The 19,110-nt window shown below is 37.7% G+C and overlaps 1 protein-coding gene across 1 annotated transcript in view; it reads left to right on the top strand.

The window, feature by feature from the left end:
• Positions 1-2,555: 2,555 nt before the first annotated feature.
• Positions 2,556-19,110, top strand: part of dlgap4a (discs, large homolog-associated protein 4a) — a gene marked incomplete at its 5' end in the record, with an annotated part of 39,426 nt that continues 22,871 nt past the window's right edge. Inside the window, 5 exons of the mRNA XM_081386550.1 lie at positions 2,556-2,849; positions 5,088-5,933; positions 8,166-8,404; positions 12,826-12,982; positions 15,784-15,973. Of these exons, the coding sequence (XP_081242676.1) occupies positions 2,556-2,849; positions 5,088-5,933; positions 8,166-8,404; positions 12,826-12,982; positions 15,784-15,973 (1,726 nt within the window). The remainder of the gene's footprint in view (positions 2,850-5,087; positions 5,934-8,165; positions 8,405-12,825; positions 12,983-15,783; positions 15,974-19,110) is intronic.

The raw sequence follows: 19,110 nt of genomic DNA, 5'->3' as shown, positions 1-19,110 counted from the left end.
ATTAAGTAGTGACAGTATCATATTTTGATACATCAGGCATGTATAATTAGAATATGGAGCTCATGCATTAGTGGATGAAAAAAAAAACACCTAAATTTCACACCTCAGGCCCAAACTGAACAAAAATATTTTATTTGACGTAGATGCTGATATTTATGGTCAAAAAGAAATGTGAAATTATGATTGCTTGTAATGTAAATCTATGAGATTTCTATAACAGCATAACAGGCTACTTAAATAAAAATAGCCTATAAATATCAGTTGTCACTGTCTGCCAATAGTTTTAACACATATAATCCAATGCAATGCAGTGCAATGATGATTGACAGATGAACAAATAAACCTTCCTTAAAAGCCTGATGATCATATTTGATGCTCACATTTGTCTAAAAAAAAAAGAAAAAAGAAAAACTTGTTTAAACCCCAAATGACATGATGGCTAGTGTATAGTGATTGCATTTTTATTTTAACAGACGACCGGCCCAGATCCGGGCCACATCTGGTAGGCTTACATGTGGATCCCACCCGTTTTAGATGTGGGCCGACACTATGTTGCTGGATGAAGCTCGCTGGAGTGACTTTTCCTCATTGTGGTTTCACATTATCCTCACAAAACACGTCTCACCACATGCAATTTCTTTTTTACTTTCAGCCCGGCATCAGAAGCCCAGTTGGTGGCTCTCAAATTGGGCAAAAATGACTGTCAAGTTTTCTCCTCGCAAACGTGTGCTCGCGTGTCTCGCGCCGAGCGCGGGAGAGAGTGCAGCTGCGGGCTGAATGCTAATGAAGTTTTCAGGCTCGTGACTCATCGACTGCGGAGTGCAGTAATGACAGATGAAAACAGCGATGTTTAGCATGCCGACAGAAGCTGGCGTTTTTGTGAATGGCGCTCCGTCGGTTCAGAGTCATTGTCTCGTGCGATTCGGCTCCCGACGAGCGCGTGACTCACATATTCAGCTCGAGATGAATGAATGTCGAAGGGAAGGGTGACTCGCACACAACGAGGACGCTAGTTTCATGAATATTGTGCTGCAAAACTTATCGAATGTGAGCATGAGATTCTTTGATTTGGAAGAATTTGCATGCATAAAAACCTTGACAATTTTTTATGCACTAGGCTATGTGCCATTGATTTACTGTGTTCTGTTTTGAAATATTGAAGATGTGCACTCAGCTTTGAGCTTCTTAAGTCTCGCATAGACAGAGTTGACGTGCTGTATAGTGCTGTGTTTAGTGCTGTGTTATATTTATCAGAATAAATAAAACTCTCTGCCAAATGCATAAATGTTTAAAAAGTGTGCTTGACTGCATGACACAGCTGGATATGTGCCCAGTTGTTGTAATGCTCATCTCCATTACTTGATCATCATATGATGAATCACTGCACACACACTACCGTTCAAAAGTTTTGGATTTAGGCTATTCATGTTTCAAAAAAAAAAAAAAAAAAAAAAAGTCTTCTGCTCCCCAAGAATGCTTTATTTGATATAAAACAGTAGATCATGAAATATCACTAAAATTTAAAGTGTCCCTATGCTATGTTAAAGGTTCTTAATTTTGTTTTGGAGTCTCCTACAACAGGTTTACATGCATCCAATGTAAAAAAAAAAAAAATCAAGGATTCGGTCTCTCTAAACCCCACCTTTCTACGAGCTTCTTCTGCTCTGATTGGTCAGATGACCCAGTCTGTTTTGATTGATCTACTCTGCTCTGATTGGTCAGATGGTCCAGTCTGTTGTGATTGGTCTACTCTGCTCTGATTGGTCAGATGACCCAGTCTGTTGTGATTGGTCTACTCTGTTCTGATTGGTCAGTTGACCCAGTCTGTTGTGATTGGTCTACTCTGCTCTGATTGGTCAGATGGCTCAGTCTGTTGTGATTGGTCTACTCTGCTCTGATTGGTCAGATGGCCCAGTCTGTTGTGATTGGTCTACTCTGTTCTGATTGGTCAGATGGCCCAGTCTGTTGTGATTGGTCTACTCTGTTCTGATTGGTCAGTTGACCCAGTCTGTTGTGATTGGTCTACTCTGCTCTGATTGGTCAGATGGCTCAGTCTGTTGTGATTGGTCTACTCTGTTCTGATTGGTCAGTTGACCCAGTCTGTTGTGATTGGTCTACTCTGTTCTGATTGGTCAGTTGACCCAGTCTGTTGTGATTGGTCTTCTCTGTTCTGATTGGTCAGTTGACTCAGTCTGTTTTGATTGCTCTACTCTGCTCTGATTGGTCAGATGGCCCAGTCTGTTGTGATTGCTCTGCTCTGCTCTGATTGGTCAGATGGCCCAGTCTGTTGCGATTGGTCGATCGCTTAATGCGTGTGTCGGAAACAAAACGACCATGACCATATCTGAATTTCAGCTTCACTTGATACACAGTGATACGAATATTTACAATGCATTATTTACTCTCAGCATGTTTCCATGACAAACAAGTTCCATTGGAACTGAGACTGACTTCACATGTGTGTTTGCGCTCTCTGTCCCCTAGGGGTCGCCCTCCAGGGCCGCAGTCTCTCTTCATCTGGGAGCATGTTTTAGGACGGACCCTGCACAGCAACCATGAAAAGCTTAGGGGCCAACCGTAGCCGACATCTGTCAGACACCTGTGACCCCACCGCGGGCCCCCAGGAGCCCTTGTGTCCCTTGGCCCCGGACCCCCACGCCGCCTTCTTCCTAAGCCCCACCGTCAACCATTATGGCACTCTGGATCCTCACCTCCATCATTTTCCCGTTTCCCCCCCGACGACCCTGCAGTCGGACTGCCTGTTGCCTCTAAACAACCAGCTGACCAACAGCAGCACTTTCCCACGCCTGCACTACAGCAACCAGCCGGAGCAGAGCGACTACTCGCAGGTACTTATATTTTTTTACCTATGTTCTTACTTCTATCAGGACCACTATCGTCAAATACGACTGACAATTAGCATACAGTTTGGATTGGCGGTATGGTTCTGTTCTGGGCGAGAACTCCCTGTGCATCCATGCAGCCTAGCATGAATAAGAGCAGCAATAACCCCCCTTAGGGTAACAGACCAGAACCAACATGAATGTATGCAGATATCATTAATTCAAGATTCTAAAGTACAACATAATTCGAGAATTTATTCTGATTCGAGGGGAATCAGAATGCCAAATCCTGACTGACGAGAGGAGGAGCTGGGGATGGAGGAAGGTAATGAGCTCCTGAGAAACGCGACAGCTGCTGATAATACTGAAGGAGCTTATATATGTATACAGTGATAGGCGATGTATTCCTATAGGTAGACGTGGATCAGCTGAGAGTCAGCTTGACTAACGTAACCTGCCAGAACTGACGCTACACTTAATTAATGTTAAAATAGGGGTTGTATACTTTAGTTAATTTTGTTTGTGTATTTGTTTTTAGTATTATCATTATGATATCACATGTTTTTAGTTTATATATTATAGGGTATAGAATGCTTTAGAGAAAGTTTTAGTTTTATTGTAGTAAGGCAGATTTATGTTGTCTGTGCGAGAATTGAATGTGGTTGCTGCTATTGTAACAAATCTAATTTCCTGAGAAGTATTAATAAAGTATCTATTTATCTACTAGCATGAGCATTGTGTTGCAAAACATTCTTCAAAAGGATCCTACTTTAAGGACCGTTCATACTGGATGTGTTTTGCAGCAATTCAGTGATTAGAAGTAGGAATGTGCAAAACTACGGTATGTATTTTTAAGACCGACTAGTCAGTGGTCAGTTGACTAATTGGTTTAATGGACGCACTGTATAATAAGCCTGGCTTCATCTTCATCTGATCCCAATCAAACACATCATACAGTATGTGTGTTTTTGTATATTATATAAAAACTTTAATATGTAAAATACTGGTATAGAAGTTTGGGGTTGATGAGAATGTTTTTGTTCATGAAAGAAGTCTCTGCATTTATTTGTTGAAAAATACAGTACAATTTTGAAATATTGTACTGTTTTCTATTTTAATATATTTGAATAATACAGCCACTTGACAACTGCTATAATATCTCCGATACCAACTTTTCACAGATGTTTTGTGAAGGTCAAATAGATCTCTAGTTTTCCTATTTCTAGTTATTTACAATAATTGTAGTATTGTGCATGTGACTTATTTAATACAGTTTACAAATGTCCAATTTTTAACCCACACTTGTTATAGTAAATGTCTAGTATAGAGGTGCAAAACTTTTTCCAGAGTCTATTTCCAACCCTGCTTCAACACACCTGTAGTTTTCAAAGAAGTCTGAAGGGTGATGATCTTGATGACCCTCTGGTGCTCTTCGAAATTTTTTACAATATTTATTTTATTTCATTTTTTACTTCATCAGAATGGTACGGAACTTGGTAAAGGTTTTGGCACTTGCTATTTGAACACACAAAACAAAATCATAGACATGATTCGGACAGGTTAAATGGTCCTGAAAATATTGTCATGGAAATTAATGGGAGACGAATTTCATCTAGTGAAATCTTGTGGTTCTGCAGCCAAACAAAATCTTACTGAAAGCTAATTTTTTAAGATATCAGGATCAAATTTTGAACACAACATGTTTAGATTTATGACTTTGATTTTCTCACAGTTTTGGAGTAAAACATGTTTTTGAAAATATATATTTCATATAATTGAATACAATATTTTACATTTTTCATATAATAAACGTAAAATTCTGTAACTTGTTTTTAGTTAACTTTTCAAAACTTTCTTCACTTCAGCAATAATCTGCCAAGTGTCATCAAACTTACGTCTGTGCTCTAAAGCATTCAAGATTTATGACAGTTTAAGTTGAAAATGAAATTTTCAGGTCTATGCTCAAAAAGTGAATAAATGGATTATAAATACAGCATAAATATAATTAAGTACCATAAAATATAAAAAATACAAAATATGAAATAAAAAACATTATCAAACTAAAATATAGTGCATTCATTTCATTGAAATATAAAAAAAAAAAAAAAGGGTCACTTTTGACCGACACACGAAAAGCACCAAAGGGTTCATTAGGATTGAAGCTAAACTGAGTTTTGCATTCCTGGTCTAGTACATTTGCAGAATTTTAATGTAATTTCGTGATGATATTCTTCGTCTCCTCAGGGTTGTATGGCTCAGACAGGCAGTCGCTCTGGCACCCTCACGTCCTCCATGTCCATGGGTTTGGGCTTGGGACTGGGCGCCCCGGCCATGATCAGCAGCGGCACGGCCACCATCTCCTCCGCGGCCGCCGCCAAGATGAACCGGCTCCCGGCAAACCTTCTGGACCAGCTGGAGCGCCACCTACCGCTACAGCGTGACGGGTTTAGCACGTTACAGTTCCACCGGCGCAGCCGCGGCGCAAAGCCGCGCAGCGAGAGTCCCAGCCGCATCCGAAACCTGGTCCAATCCGTCCAGAAACTCTTCGCAAAGTCGCAATCCCTGGAGGGATCGGCGGTTAAAGGAAGCATAACCGCTGGCGACACGGCGAAAACGACCCGGCGAAGCAAAAGCAAAGACCGCGCTAAGACAGAAGGCACCAAACGGCGTCCGCGGCCAAATCTCTCAGGCTTCTGGAGCTCAGATGACGGTTTGGAGGACGATCCACCGACTCAACCTGCCACCGGGCCGCTAGCAGTGGCGTATCGAAACCCTCTGAGCATGATGACGCTGGGAAGAGCCGTGTCGGACAGTCAAGCGCCACCCAGACTGAATCCGCAGGGCTACAACACCATCGCTGCGCACACTCTCAAATCCTCCAAGAGCAGCGGAGACCTCAAGCCTCAGGTCAGCCTTCCCCCCGGTGGCCAGACGGGGGACAGCGTGTTGGTTAAGAGAGGCTCCTGGTCAACGCTGACCCTCAGTCAGGCCCGACAGGTGCTTCAGAAGGGCTCCGCAACCATCAACCAGACCCTGCTCAAGTCCAAGTCCTGCCACGGACAAGAGATGGTGACCTGCAACTTCCTACAGGTGACATGCAGAAACGAAAGAAAGACAGTTAAAGGCTGGCTGTAGTCAATCATTTCATCCCTTAAAACTCATCTTTGATCACTAAAATTACATATTTACAAGTTTTTTTCTCAAAAAGAAAAAAAAAGAAAAAAAAAAAAAAAAAAATATATATATACTGTATATATTCATGCCTTAAAATAGCTTGAATGTTACTCGACACCCTTGCCTCATTTAGTATACACGGTTCTATGAATATGCAAATGAGCCCCGCCTCCACTCACTCACAGTAGCTCAGAGATCCACTGGTTGACGATCACTCGTTGATCTGATTGGTTACAAGGTAGTTTGTGATGTCAGAAACACCAGCGATTTCAAACTGTGTTTTTGAGACTGTCTTTGGTTCGCTGCAGTTTTAAGGAGAAAATACTCAGCAATGGTGTTGAATTATGAAATTGCACATGGTTTGTCTTCATTTAAAACACCACATACTGTAGACATATAAACTAGGGCTGTCAAAAGATTAATCGCGATTAATCGCATCCAAAATAAAAGTTTGTGTTTAAATAATATATGTGTGTGTACTGTGTATAAATATTTTGTATATATAAATACACACACATGCATGTATATATTTAAGAAATATTTGCATACATATACTGTATATATTTATATATAATTTATACTATATATAAATATATATATATTTTTTATATAAATAACACATTTTTCTTAAATAAATACATTCATGTGTGTGTATTTCTAGATACAAATTTAATTATGCACAATACACACACATATTATTTAAACACAAACTTTTATTTTGGATGCGATTAATCGCGATTAATCTTTTGACAGCCCTAATATAAACACATTAAAAGCTTGATTTTCACCACAGGGGAATAGTTTAAGGAATAGTACACCCCAAAATGAGAATTCTCTCATCGTTTACTCATTCCAAACCTATAAGACTTAGTAAGTACGAGTTCTGTTTACCATATTTGAGTCCTCTATGTACATTCACTGATCAATGCTGATATGTGAATAAAAGCCTAAATTAAATCTGTTAATTAAATCATATAAAGCGATTGTTTCTCTTCAGAACACTCGGATTGAACTGCTCGATTCATATCTATTAGTTTTATGATCTTTTTTGAAGCGTCAGAGTTTTGGGTGAACCGACTTTTAATGGAGGCTCAGAAATCTCTCAGAATTAATTAAAAATATCTTCATTTGTGTTCAGAAGATGAACGAATGTCTTACGGGTTTGGAACGAAATGACAGAATTTTCAGTTTTGGGTGAGCTAACTCTTTAAAGTGCACGAAATAGAAAGATGGATTTCTTGATATTTGAGGCAAATGTTACTAGGATAAGACATACAAGATTTCATAATAGGGTGTGTTTGAATTATAACATTGATTATAATGTCAGATAAGCACTTTATTTCATTTTTATTATACTTTATATATATATTTTAATTGTTTCTAAAGGGGTCAATGATAGAATTATTATTGTTACCTATTACTGAATAAATATATATATATATATATATATATATATATATATATATATATATATATATATATATATACAGCATTTAAAAAACAGAACATACATGTGTGTGATAAGTGCAATAATAATAAATACAAATATTTTAATAATAATAATAATACATATTTATTAGAATATGTATATTATAAATACATATAATTTTTTAACTAGTATTTGATTTTTATATATATCAACAAGATTTGAACAATAATTGAACATGAATGGCATTTCAAGTGTTATGTTGAAAAAACATCTTATGCATAAAAAAATAATACCTATTTGTAAAAATATATGATTAATATTTGAGCAGAGTTTTTCAATATTTACAAATATTTGTATGATAATAAATACACAAAAGTGCAATAGTAATAAAAAAAAATATTTCTATACTTATTAATAATAAATACAAATATTTGTTACAAATATCTATTAATATTTGAACTAAAATGGTAAAAAAAGAAGAAAAAAAGAACATATATATATATATATATATATATATATGTATATATATATATCTATATATATAGATATATATATATTAATAGTATTTGTTGTCATTCTGGATGAGATTTCAACAGTAAAACCAGCGTGAATGAAAAGAGCTTGTCACATGCATTTTACGCTTTATTTCAAAAAGTTTTAGTTGAGATCTTTGAGCCAGATGCAGATTGTGTGTATTGTAACAGTAAGTGTTTTGCCAGGTGCCTGGAGGTGAGTGGAGCGGGACGCTGGGTAAAACAGGGGCCGCGGGAGAGATCCCATGCAGGCGCATGCGCAGCGGCAGTTACGTTAAAGCCATGGGAGACGTGGAGGACAGCGAGGACTCAGACGGACCCCCTTCACCCAAACCCTCGCCCAAGACCGCAGCTCGACGACAGAGTTACCTGAAGGCCACCCAGCAGTCCCTCAGCGAGCAGCAGCCGCCCCTACCGCCCCGCAGGTGGGAGCATTAGTCTTCTTTCACACCTGACTTAAAGGGTTAATTCACCCAAAAATGAAAATTCTGTCAGTAATTACTCACCCTCATGTTGTTCCAACCCCGTAAGACTTTCGTTCATCTTCGGAACACAAATTAAGATATTTTTGATGAAATCTGAGAGCTGTCTCACTCCTCCATAGGCTTCTCTGTAATTCTCAAAGTGATGAGAATACTTTTTGTGCACAAAAATAAAAAAATAACGACTTTATTCAACTCTTCATTTTCTTCTGTGTGGGTCTGAGTGAGTTGACGTAGTGTAACAGCGCAGCGCTTCTGGGTTGTACGTCAGAACGTAGGCTCACTATTGGCCGACGCTGGTCATGTGTGGTGCGTGTGATGCTGGCCAATAGTGGGCCTGCGTTCTGACATACAACCCAGAAGCGCTGCGCTGTTACACTACGTCAACTCACTCAGACCCACACTGAAGAAAATGAAGAGTTGAATAAAGTCGTTATTTTTGTTGTTTTTTTCTTCGCTTGATAAACCTAAGACTGAGCCACTGTAGTCGCTTGGACTATTTTAACGATGTCTTTACTAACTTTTCTGGGATGGCAGACATCGATTACCTAGCAGCCTATAGAGGAGTGAGACAGCTCTCAGATTTCATCAAAAATATCTTAATTTGTGTTCCGAAGATGAACTAAAGTCTTACGGGGTTGGAACAACATGAGGGAGAGTAATTACTGACAGAATTTTCATTTTTGGGTGAACTAACCCTTTAAGTCTACCTGGGTCTCGTCTACAATCGACGTCCTGGTTCAATAATATTTATACTCTAGTGCGCTCCCTAACCCTAACTTGCTGCGCAGCAATACTAACCAGACAGACTTCAGTAAATGTCCTTCAAATGCTTTTAATCATGTCCAGGAGAGTTCTCGAGCATTTCTCAGAAAATCTCTCCCAAAAAGAAGAATACATCAGGTTTTAAAGCATAAAGACAGACATAACAGTAAGATCAATGTGACTAAACTCATGTCAGGTTCAATCTTTGCAAAAACAAGCCCCCATTTCACCCTCTGTTAATGGCAGAGCAAATTTTGATCTCAAATCATCAAAAAAAATGTAAAAAGGTTAGAAGTTCAGTTGATTACTCAATATGTCATGAGACTATTCTAGACAGTTTATTTCTGATATTGTCTAGTCCGCATCTCAGAATTTTCCATGGACACCAACAATATTCAGAGTACATTTTGTTGAAGTGTTCGAGTGAATGTTAGGCCCAAAGGAGGAGTCAGGTTTAGATGTTAGACTTATGGTTAGTTTAAATACAGTTTATTATCTTATCTATTAAAAATTATCTAGGGTTTTTTCAACACAAGTGGGGCCACAATTAATACAGAGGGGCCAATCTAATGTTGTGTTTATATGTAAAACTGTAGATATCCAATCATTCAAAGTTCAGTAAGCTTTAAAATCAGCAATAAACGGTGATATACATTATTATCTTTTAATGGCATTTATTCACTGCTGTAAATAAGAACAGTCAAATTCAATTTGTATTAACTTTTCACTTTTCAGAAGTGAAAAACTGTAATAAATAAAATAATCCAATCTGTGAATAGAGTACAACTCACAAAAATAATAAAACTCAACATTAGGTTATATAAACCTATAAGGTCCTCAAAACCTTATACATGGGCAAAAATAAAAATAAAAATAACAACCTTATTGATACAAATGCAGAAGTATATTAATCATTCATATAATAAATACACAATTCATTAATTAAAATAACTTTATTAATAAAATTCAATAATAATATCTTTTATCCACATTTGCATAGCAGCAGTTGCAGTAAATTTGCATTGATGAATAGACAAAATCTAAATATGCCAAGGCTAATTAGCCCTGTGCATATATGACTGTATAATATCATATATCCATACTTTCTGTTAGATAGCTACTTTTTCAAAAGGGTAAACCTTAGTTTAACTACATGTAAATTATATTAATAAATTACATGAATCTTATCAAAACAGTTTAGAATAGCTTAATTAGTCTAGTGTTATTTTAGTATTATTTATTTATATATATATATTGTATATTTTAGTAATATTTTATTAGAGAATGTTTCTGGATGTCATGACGTTTTGTCACTAACTTCTGTGAAGTAGAAAACACATAAATTACCCACTAAATTTAACTTGAGACTCATTTTGTACACTTGGCTTGACACAAAATTCAAGAAATTGCCAGATTGTGCCACACAACATTGCAAAACTACAAGATATTTGAAGAAAAACACCATCTATTTTATGTTTCAGACAGCAAGAAAACTCAACATCAAATATCTTCATAATCTCTAGATATTATGAGAAATTACAACATGCACACATAATCTGAAGACAAACAGACACAAGGCTCCACATGCACACACGAAGACTTTAAATGTGATTCTCTCTGTGATAATTGCTGCACTATCATTATTTAGTGCCTCATCTAAATCAAATGTCCTAAATTGAACATTTTGATCATTGATGCTATCAGAAACATATTCCCTGTGACCAGCAGATGGCAGCATGTTGATTAGGGACTATAAAGCTTCATATCTGAAGTGTTCAACCATAGGATGAAAAAGACTGACAGTCCAAAAGACTGTTTATACTCATTAAACAAGACTCACTTTATCCACGGTCAAGAAAAACTTGTTTCTCCGAGATGGTGAGATTAAATGGAGGGCAAATTGAGGTTCTTTTTGAAGTAATATCAAACTGCAAAGAGTTTTATATCAAACTTCCATTAGAATAATGGATAATGCTGACTGTGAACATGATGCATACTATTTGTTCTAAGTATAGTAATATAGTATACACTACATATGAAGTATAATAAACTAAGTATACACTACGTAATACACATTATGCTTGTATTCAATTTCAAACGTAAACACAGTGGTTCTCAACCAAGGCCTCAGCAAACTTACACATGATTTAATATATATATATATATATATATATATATATATATATATATATATATATATATATATATATATATATATATATATATCAAAAATATTTATATTTAATCCTTATCCAGCAAATCACAGAAGACTGGAAAAGTCATGCAAATTCATAAGATAAATTGAGTGGAAACCAGAAAAACATTTGCCTCTTAAAATTTCTGGAATCCTGTTTTTAATTTTTATTTTTATTAAAATTTATTAATTTTGATCTACTTTGTTACCTTTAAGGAGACATATAGAACCGATTTTTTTTTTCTTTTACAAATATCTGCATAATAATAAATTCATAAATAATCCAAATATGTATAGTCATATGTAATGTGTATCATGTATGTACCGTATATATGTAAATTTGTATAGTGATATACAATATATATTGTAAATATTGTAATAGATACAAATATTTGTTAGAAATATATGTTAGAATTTGAATAAATATGAATTACATATATAATATTTGAAAAAAAAAATATTGCCATTTCAAAAGTGGTACGTTAAAAAAATCAAATTTCAAAACATGAATTAAAAAATTCCTTAATCATATAAAATATTTCACGGACAACTGGAAAAGTCATGCAATTTCATTGGTTAATAAAAGTTCAAACCCTAAAGAACATTTGGATCTTAAATATTCTGGAAACTTGATATCCCCCCTATTTACATCGATTAAAATCGATCACAGGGAAAAGAGTAGGTTTAGACTTTGGACTGAATCATTTATGGTTAAATCTTACTTGGAAAAAAAGTAAGTGAATAGCTCTGCAAAAGATGGCGTTTCTATTTACTGTTTCGCATACTAGCATTTTTTCATGCAATAATCAGTCGAGCCAGTGTTGATGAACCTTAGAAACAGAAATCAGTCTTCCATGTAACGGCCCACCCTTCCTATACTAGCAGACAGAGTCCCTGTTGGTTCGGAGTGGTTTGGTCTCCTCTGCAGAGCGCCACATCAGTGCCGCACCTGCACAGGTCAGTGTTTAAGCCCCGCCTCCACCTGATCACGTGACACATTCTCACTCTATACGCTAAAAACACGTTCCCCATGAAACAACCCTGATGCACGACCTGATCACGTGACACATTCTCACTCTATACGCTAAAAACACGTTCCCCATGAAACACCTCGATGCACGACCTGATCACGTGACACATTCTACCTCTATACACTAAAAACACGTTCCCCACGAAACCCCCGATGCACGACGTCCACCTCCACTAGAATCCTGGCTGAATCCTCACCAAACTTTCTTTATTTTAATTTTTTATTTAGTTCCTAACGTCTTGCATCTGGCTCTCGTCTCACCTCGTCTATGACGCTACTAAAAAATAAAGTCACGTTATTGGCTAAGTAGCATAAACAAAGGTTTCCTGTAGAATGCATTGTGATCTGATGCGCTTGTGTTTGCGTTCCTCTCAGCTGTATGCCGCCTCTATGCGAGATCCCCACCAATCGCAGCCTGGATAACCTGGACTGTTTGATGACATCAGGGGACGCGGGTCTGCAGAACTGGGACACTGATGGGGCGTTCGGTCAGCGCTGCTCCACGCTGGGACGAGGGTCTACCATGAGACAGGTCATCCTTTCATTTATTTCAAATCATTAATGCATCATTGTTATTACTGCTAATACTTAAAGTACATTGTAGTTATTAATACTTAGTTTAATGCACAATTAACTGGTGCACATTATCATAAAAGAAACAGAACTTAAATTGAAGGAGGGACCCAGCCCACACCTAGTGACCTGCAACACTACAGCAACACCCTAGCAACCATATAGCAACCCTCAGAACCCCCTAGTAACCATATAACAATCCACAGAACATCATAGCAAACATATAGCAGCACCCCGGCAACCCCCAGGCCAGAACGCCCTAGTAACTACATTCCAACTCTCTGAACAAACTTTAAACTACATAGCAACACCCTAGCAACCCCTATAACACCCTAATGACCACACGGTAACACCATAGCAACCCCAGAACCCCCTAGTAACCACATAGAAAACCACAGAACAGCAAACATATAGCAGAACCATAGCAACATATGTACCATGGAACCATATCACTCCCATTCTTACAGTAGCAACCCCTATAAAACCCTAGTAACCACATGGTAATACCATAGCAACCCCCATAACGTTCTAGTAACCACATACTACAACCATAGCAACCCCCAGAACACCCTAGAAATTGCATAAAAAATAAATAAAAAATCACCATAGCAACCCCCAGAACATCCTAGTAACTACAAAGCAACCCCCGAACAACATTGCAATACCCTAGCAATCCGTATAACACTCTAATAACCACATGGCAACACCATAGCAACCCCCATAACATTCTAGTAACCATATGGTAATACCATAGCAACCCCCATAACGTTCTAGTAACCACATACAGTACTAAAACCACAGCAACCCCCAGAACACCCTAGAAACCACGTTAAAAAAACAAATCACCATAGCAACCCCCAGAACATCCTAGTAATTACAAAGCAACCCCCGAACAACACTGCAATACCCTAGCAATCCCCATAACACCCTAATAACCACATGGCAACACCATAGCAACCCCTAGAACATTCTAGTAACCACATACAGTGGCAACCCCTAGAACATCCTAGCAACAATAACAGCCTAGTAACCACATAGCAACCAAAACACCCTAACAACCACCCACAGCAACCAATCATCTTATCAGAGAGTTTTGCTGACACTTTCTTCAGAAGATGTAAAAGTCTATTTCTGTTTAGTCTTGTAAATCGTGCCGTTATGTGTTCCACATCACAGAGCAAACGCTGAAATGTGTCAGAGAGGTTTTGCTGTTCACTCGACCTCAGGAACAGAGTGTTCCAGATTAAAAATGCTGTAAGACATCCTAAAGCTAGTTTAAGGAGACGTGGAGGGTGGGAAATCAGTTTGAGGGCATGTTATCGGGAGGAGATGCTTGGGTGTTCGCCTACATTCCCTCTCAATATGCTGATGAAGACTTCAAGACCAGTGAAGCCAGTCGAGGGCTTGAAATGTTGATGATTTCTAAAGAAGAATTGATTTTTTTTGAAGATCTACTTTGCCTACTGGGATTATTGTGAAGACTGATGGATGTTTCATGGAGAAGTTGTTTCTGAGATTGGCAGAACACTGTCGGAGAGTAATTGCGTGAATCAAAGGGAAAGAAGTCAAGGAAAAAATCCTAGGAATTATCTTGTGATTTCTTTTTTTAATTCAATGAGCTTTTTCACTTTAATTACCGCAGTTTGGTATGTTTGTCTATTTGTTTGCCTTTAATTGTCAGGTTTACACACACTGTCCCTGTGGAAAGTGTCACATGCTGGATGAACAAACACAAACTCTCTTTACTCTTCAACATCTAAATGGCTTTTCCTTCGAGAGAGTTTGAACCGTGATTGTGTTTTGGTTGCAGGATAGTTTGAAAAGACTTAAAGGTCATTTGAATCACAGAAGGACTCATTGACTCTTTCTTCCTGATGGATTTGGAGAAAAAAAGAGAGGACTATTATATTTCAGGTTTAAGACATCCTACACTGGCAGTGCCACAATGATCAGCTTAGAAAAAGCAAATCCCTTAATATGTGTGTCCTGCTTAAGTTTCGCAATATTATATAATAAATTAAAATATATACATTAGAAATATTTAAATTATAATTATTTTATTAAAATATGAATAAAAAAATGTAATAGACGGACACAAAACATTTTTTTTTTCAATTTTCCAAGTTTTATCGGAGTGTTTGGCATGGTAATGATTATTATGACAATGTTTGATATTGGTCTTGGTGGAATAGATCTGCTACACTTCGGAGTTAGCTAGTAAATCTGAATATTTTGGTGAAAAATTATCTAAATTACTAGCATTTTATAAAACAGAGTTCTCATCAACAGACAAGGACCAGTGCAACTGTGGAAGGAATAAATGTAAGGATTTTCTCATTTTATGCCACATTTGTGAGATGGTCCTCACTGCAGAGCATAAAATCCGGGGGGAGGAGTCGGATAAAATCCAACTCCTCCCACCTTACATACCTAAACCTACCAATCTCCACCCCCTGATCCCTAAACCCACCCCTAAACCTACCCATTTCCACCCCTAAACCTAACAATCTCCACCCCTTATATAAGATCCGACTCCTCCCCTCGGATCTTGTGTACTGCATTGAGGTGCTACTGACATTTGTTGCATAGACTTAATGGAAACCACTCAAGATTCACTAAAGCATGGAAATCTGCTGTTGGATTTAGAGCCGTTTCCTCTTCATGTCTGCTCGGTCCACGCTAAAGGGGCGTCCTCATCTCTCACCATGAAAGGCACACATCCTTCACACGGGTCGATTCAACCTCCATGTGTCCTTTCAGGTGGAGCAGGGCTACGGGGGACACGCGGCGTACGGGCAGGTGGACTCTCACACGGTGGAGGCCTTGGATCTGCCCACGCCGACCTGCTTCCGGTCTCGAAGCCACAGTTACCTGAGGGCCATCCAGGCCGGCTGCTCCCAGGACGACGATACGGACTCCGATGAGACTCCACCTATAACGTCATCCATCAGTAGCTATAACAGCGTCACCAGTGAGTATTGCACGCATGCTATATACAAAGTTCTGTCATGAAACTCTAGATGGCGCAGGCTGATTGGTCCTTAACTCAATCTGCATGAAATAATATCATTCTCTATAGGGCACAGCTGATTGGTTCCTGCTGTGTCAGTAGCCAATGAGATCGCAGCTCAGCCCTCAAATACTTGGTCAGCATTTGCTGTAGCAGTTGCAGTGCGCTTTCAGAAACCCTCCTCCTTCCCCAGCTCCACCTGTATAGATCTGCTACGGGTAATTCAAGTATATTGTACAGCAGCAGCACGTCTTACTTGCTCACAGCAGCGTGTCGTGTGTGTACTGGCAGTGGCAAGTCCCGTACTTGCATCTGCAGCAGCAATAACAACAGCAGAAGCAGAGCTGCCAACTCTCACGCATTCGCTGTGAGACTCACGCGATTGACACTTTTCACTCACACCACACATCCATTTTCTCACGCACAAAAAAATCACGAAACAAAGAGGACACGGAGACCGACAGACTAGACAGAGCAGGTTACTTATGATATAATAAAAATCTAAGCTCTCAGATTCTGTCAATTTTATTACGAAATTCAAACAATAAATAACATTTTGGCGCTTGTAAATTTGACGTGACAGATCGTTAGCTGCACGTGAACCGATCATCTCTAGCTAGCTAATAGTAAATAAACGCGAATGAACACTGTTGAAAGATACAGTACAACTTACCGAAATGTATATTCCTCATACATAATATCGATCAATCAGTGTTTTTCAACCGCGGAAAGAGGTCTATAAAACAGCTGGAGAACAATTATGTCACATAACATTTACCTCAGGAAAGCCATTTAATGACCATAATATAGGCTATAGCACGTTAGTTGGCTAGAAAAAAGAGCTATAGAGAGTATTTTGCTAAATATGTGTACTATATTACATATTTATTATATTTTTACTTATATCATTAAATAAAGTTGTTATTATAATAAAAAACGTGTTATATTTAATTTGAGTTATTTTTAACCTTAAATAATACTACCAGCTGATATGTTTACAGCATTAGGGGAGATTTTTTTTTTCTTGAGAAAAATGAATGCCTATCTTGTGTACCTAATATTTATCCAAATGAGTCAACATTAAATCAAATCACAAGAATTGAATTTAATTGAAATCGTGAAATTTGTGTCAAGCAATAATAAAAAAACGTAGCTTACCAGAAACTGTACCATGTAAACATTGTAACATATTGTCACTAAACCTAATAAAATTCAGTTTAGTTACTAAATTGTTTTGACAATCACAATACACTTATTGTGATGCAAGAATATTTTTTTTTACATCCCCCCAATCTCCCCCCTTCCATAATTCTCACTCCAAGCTAAACTCAAAAGTTGGCAGCTATGCAGAAGTGTAGCAGATCTATTCCACCAAGACCAATATCAAACATTGTCATAATTATTACCATGCCAAACACTCCCGAGTTGTCATGACAGAATATAAACCACCCCAAAATCAAAAGAAAAAAGTGAGAAATTATGTTTTGTGTAAAGAAAATCAAGCCTGTTTCTATGACAGTTATAATCTGTGCACTTTTTTTGTGTGTTTAATTTTCATTATTTTCTATTTGGATTCTCATTTAGTGGCTCTGTGAAAAGGAAAATGTACACCAGCATCATGTTTTTCATAAGATTCACTCGTTTATAGTCATTAATCCCCAAACTGTATTGTTTTAAGACAAAAATGTATATCTGAGACATACAATAAGTGGTGAATTATATACGCTGGTTCAAAGGTTTAGGTTTTTTTTAAAGAAATATTTCTGTTTCCACACAAAATATGAAGCAGCACAACTGTTTTCAACATTGATCATTATCATAAATGTTTCTTGAGCATCGTTAGCCTCATAGCATAATTGCCTAAGTCCTATTTAAAAAAAAATTACTTATAGGCAATTATGCTATGAGGCTAACGATATTATACTGATTTCTGAAGGATCACGTGACACTGAAGACTGGAGTAATGATGCTGAAAATTCAGCTTTGATCACAGGAATAAATTACATTTTACAATATATTCACATAGAAAACAGTTATTTTACATTGTAATAATATTTCACAATATTACTGTATTTCAGATCACATAAATGCAGCCTTGGTGAGCAGAAGAGACTCTTTCAAAAACGTTAATAAATCTTAGCAATCCAACTTCTGAATGCTAGTGCATGTTGTTCTGCTGTGGTTTATGACTGTGGATCTGATTGATTTGGTCTTGTTTAGTGCATTTAAAACATTGTATGACATGAAAAACTGATGAAGGCCAGTGAATGAATGATGCATGTGATAATATAATCACTGAACACCTTAAAGTAACAATGCCAAAAAAACGAAATGTGACCCGGTTGTCGACAATCACAGGGACAGCGCTAAATTTGCATGTGCATAAACAGAAACCATAAGCTTTGATAATGTGGACAAAGTTCACGTCAACAGGCAATATAAAAACTTCATGATAAGCATAGGCCTCATGGACTTTCTGAATATCATGAGGTCATTTTATTGCCTCCGAAGTTGTTGTCAGTGCAACCAAACAAGCCCTGTTTTTCTTTCACAGTAATAAAGACCGTAGTGTGAAGTCGGACCGCTTTTCCTTTGAGAGGTCGGCATGTGGGCAAGTCCAGACAGACGATCTGGAATCATGGTGTGAGAGTCAAAACAGCCGTAGACCATGAAGACTGTCTCATGATGGTCCTCTTAAAGAGATAGTTCACGTAAAACATGAAAATACTGTCGTCATTTACCCACTCATCTCAAAAGGCGTATATATTACGTATGCAAGTGCATGCATCATATAAACATGCAGTCATAATGTTTATTACATCTCAAATGGCCAGTGCAAAATGTGTAACAGTGAGTTGTCTCTCTCTCACACACACACACACACACAAGTTTTCTGACCTACATTTGTGCTGGTGGTGTCCTGCGGAGATGAATCCTTGAGCTTAACGGCTGATGTTTCTCGTCCCATCATGACCGACTCTGGCAAAACTTCCACTGCAAATTAAACCTCATCTTAGGCGGTTTTCAGAGGAATTAACAGACATCAATCAGATTAGTTTGGCACAACGCCTGATAAA

This window comes from Scardinius erythrophthalmus, assembly GCF_964197995.2.
Source record: "Scardinius erythrophthalmus genome assembly, chromosome: 15".
Classification (NCBI taxonomy): Eukaryota; Metazoa; Chordata; class Actinopteri; order Cypriniformes; family Leuciscidae; genus Scardinius; species Scardinius erythrophthalmus.
The sequence above is the reverse complement of the archived record's forward strand: the minus strand, read 5'-3'. Positions and strand labels throughout refer to the sequence as shown.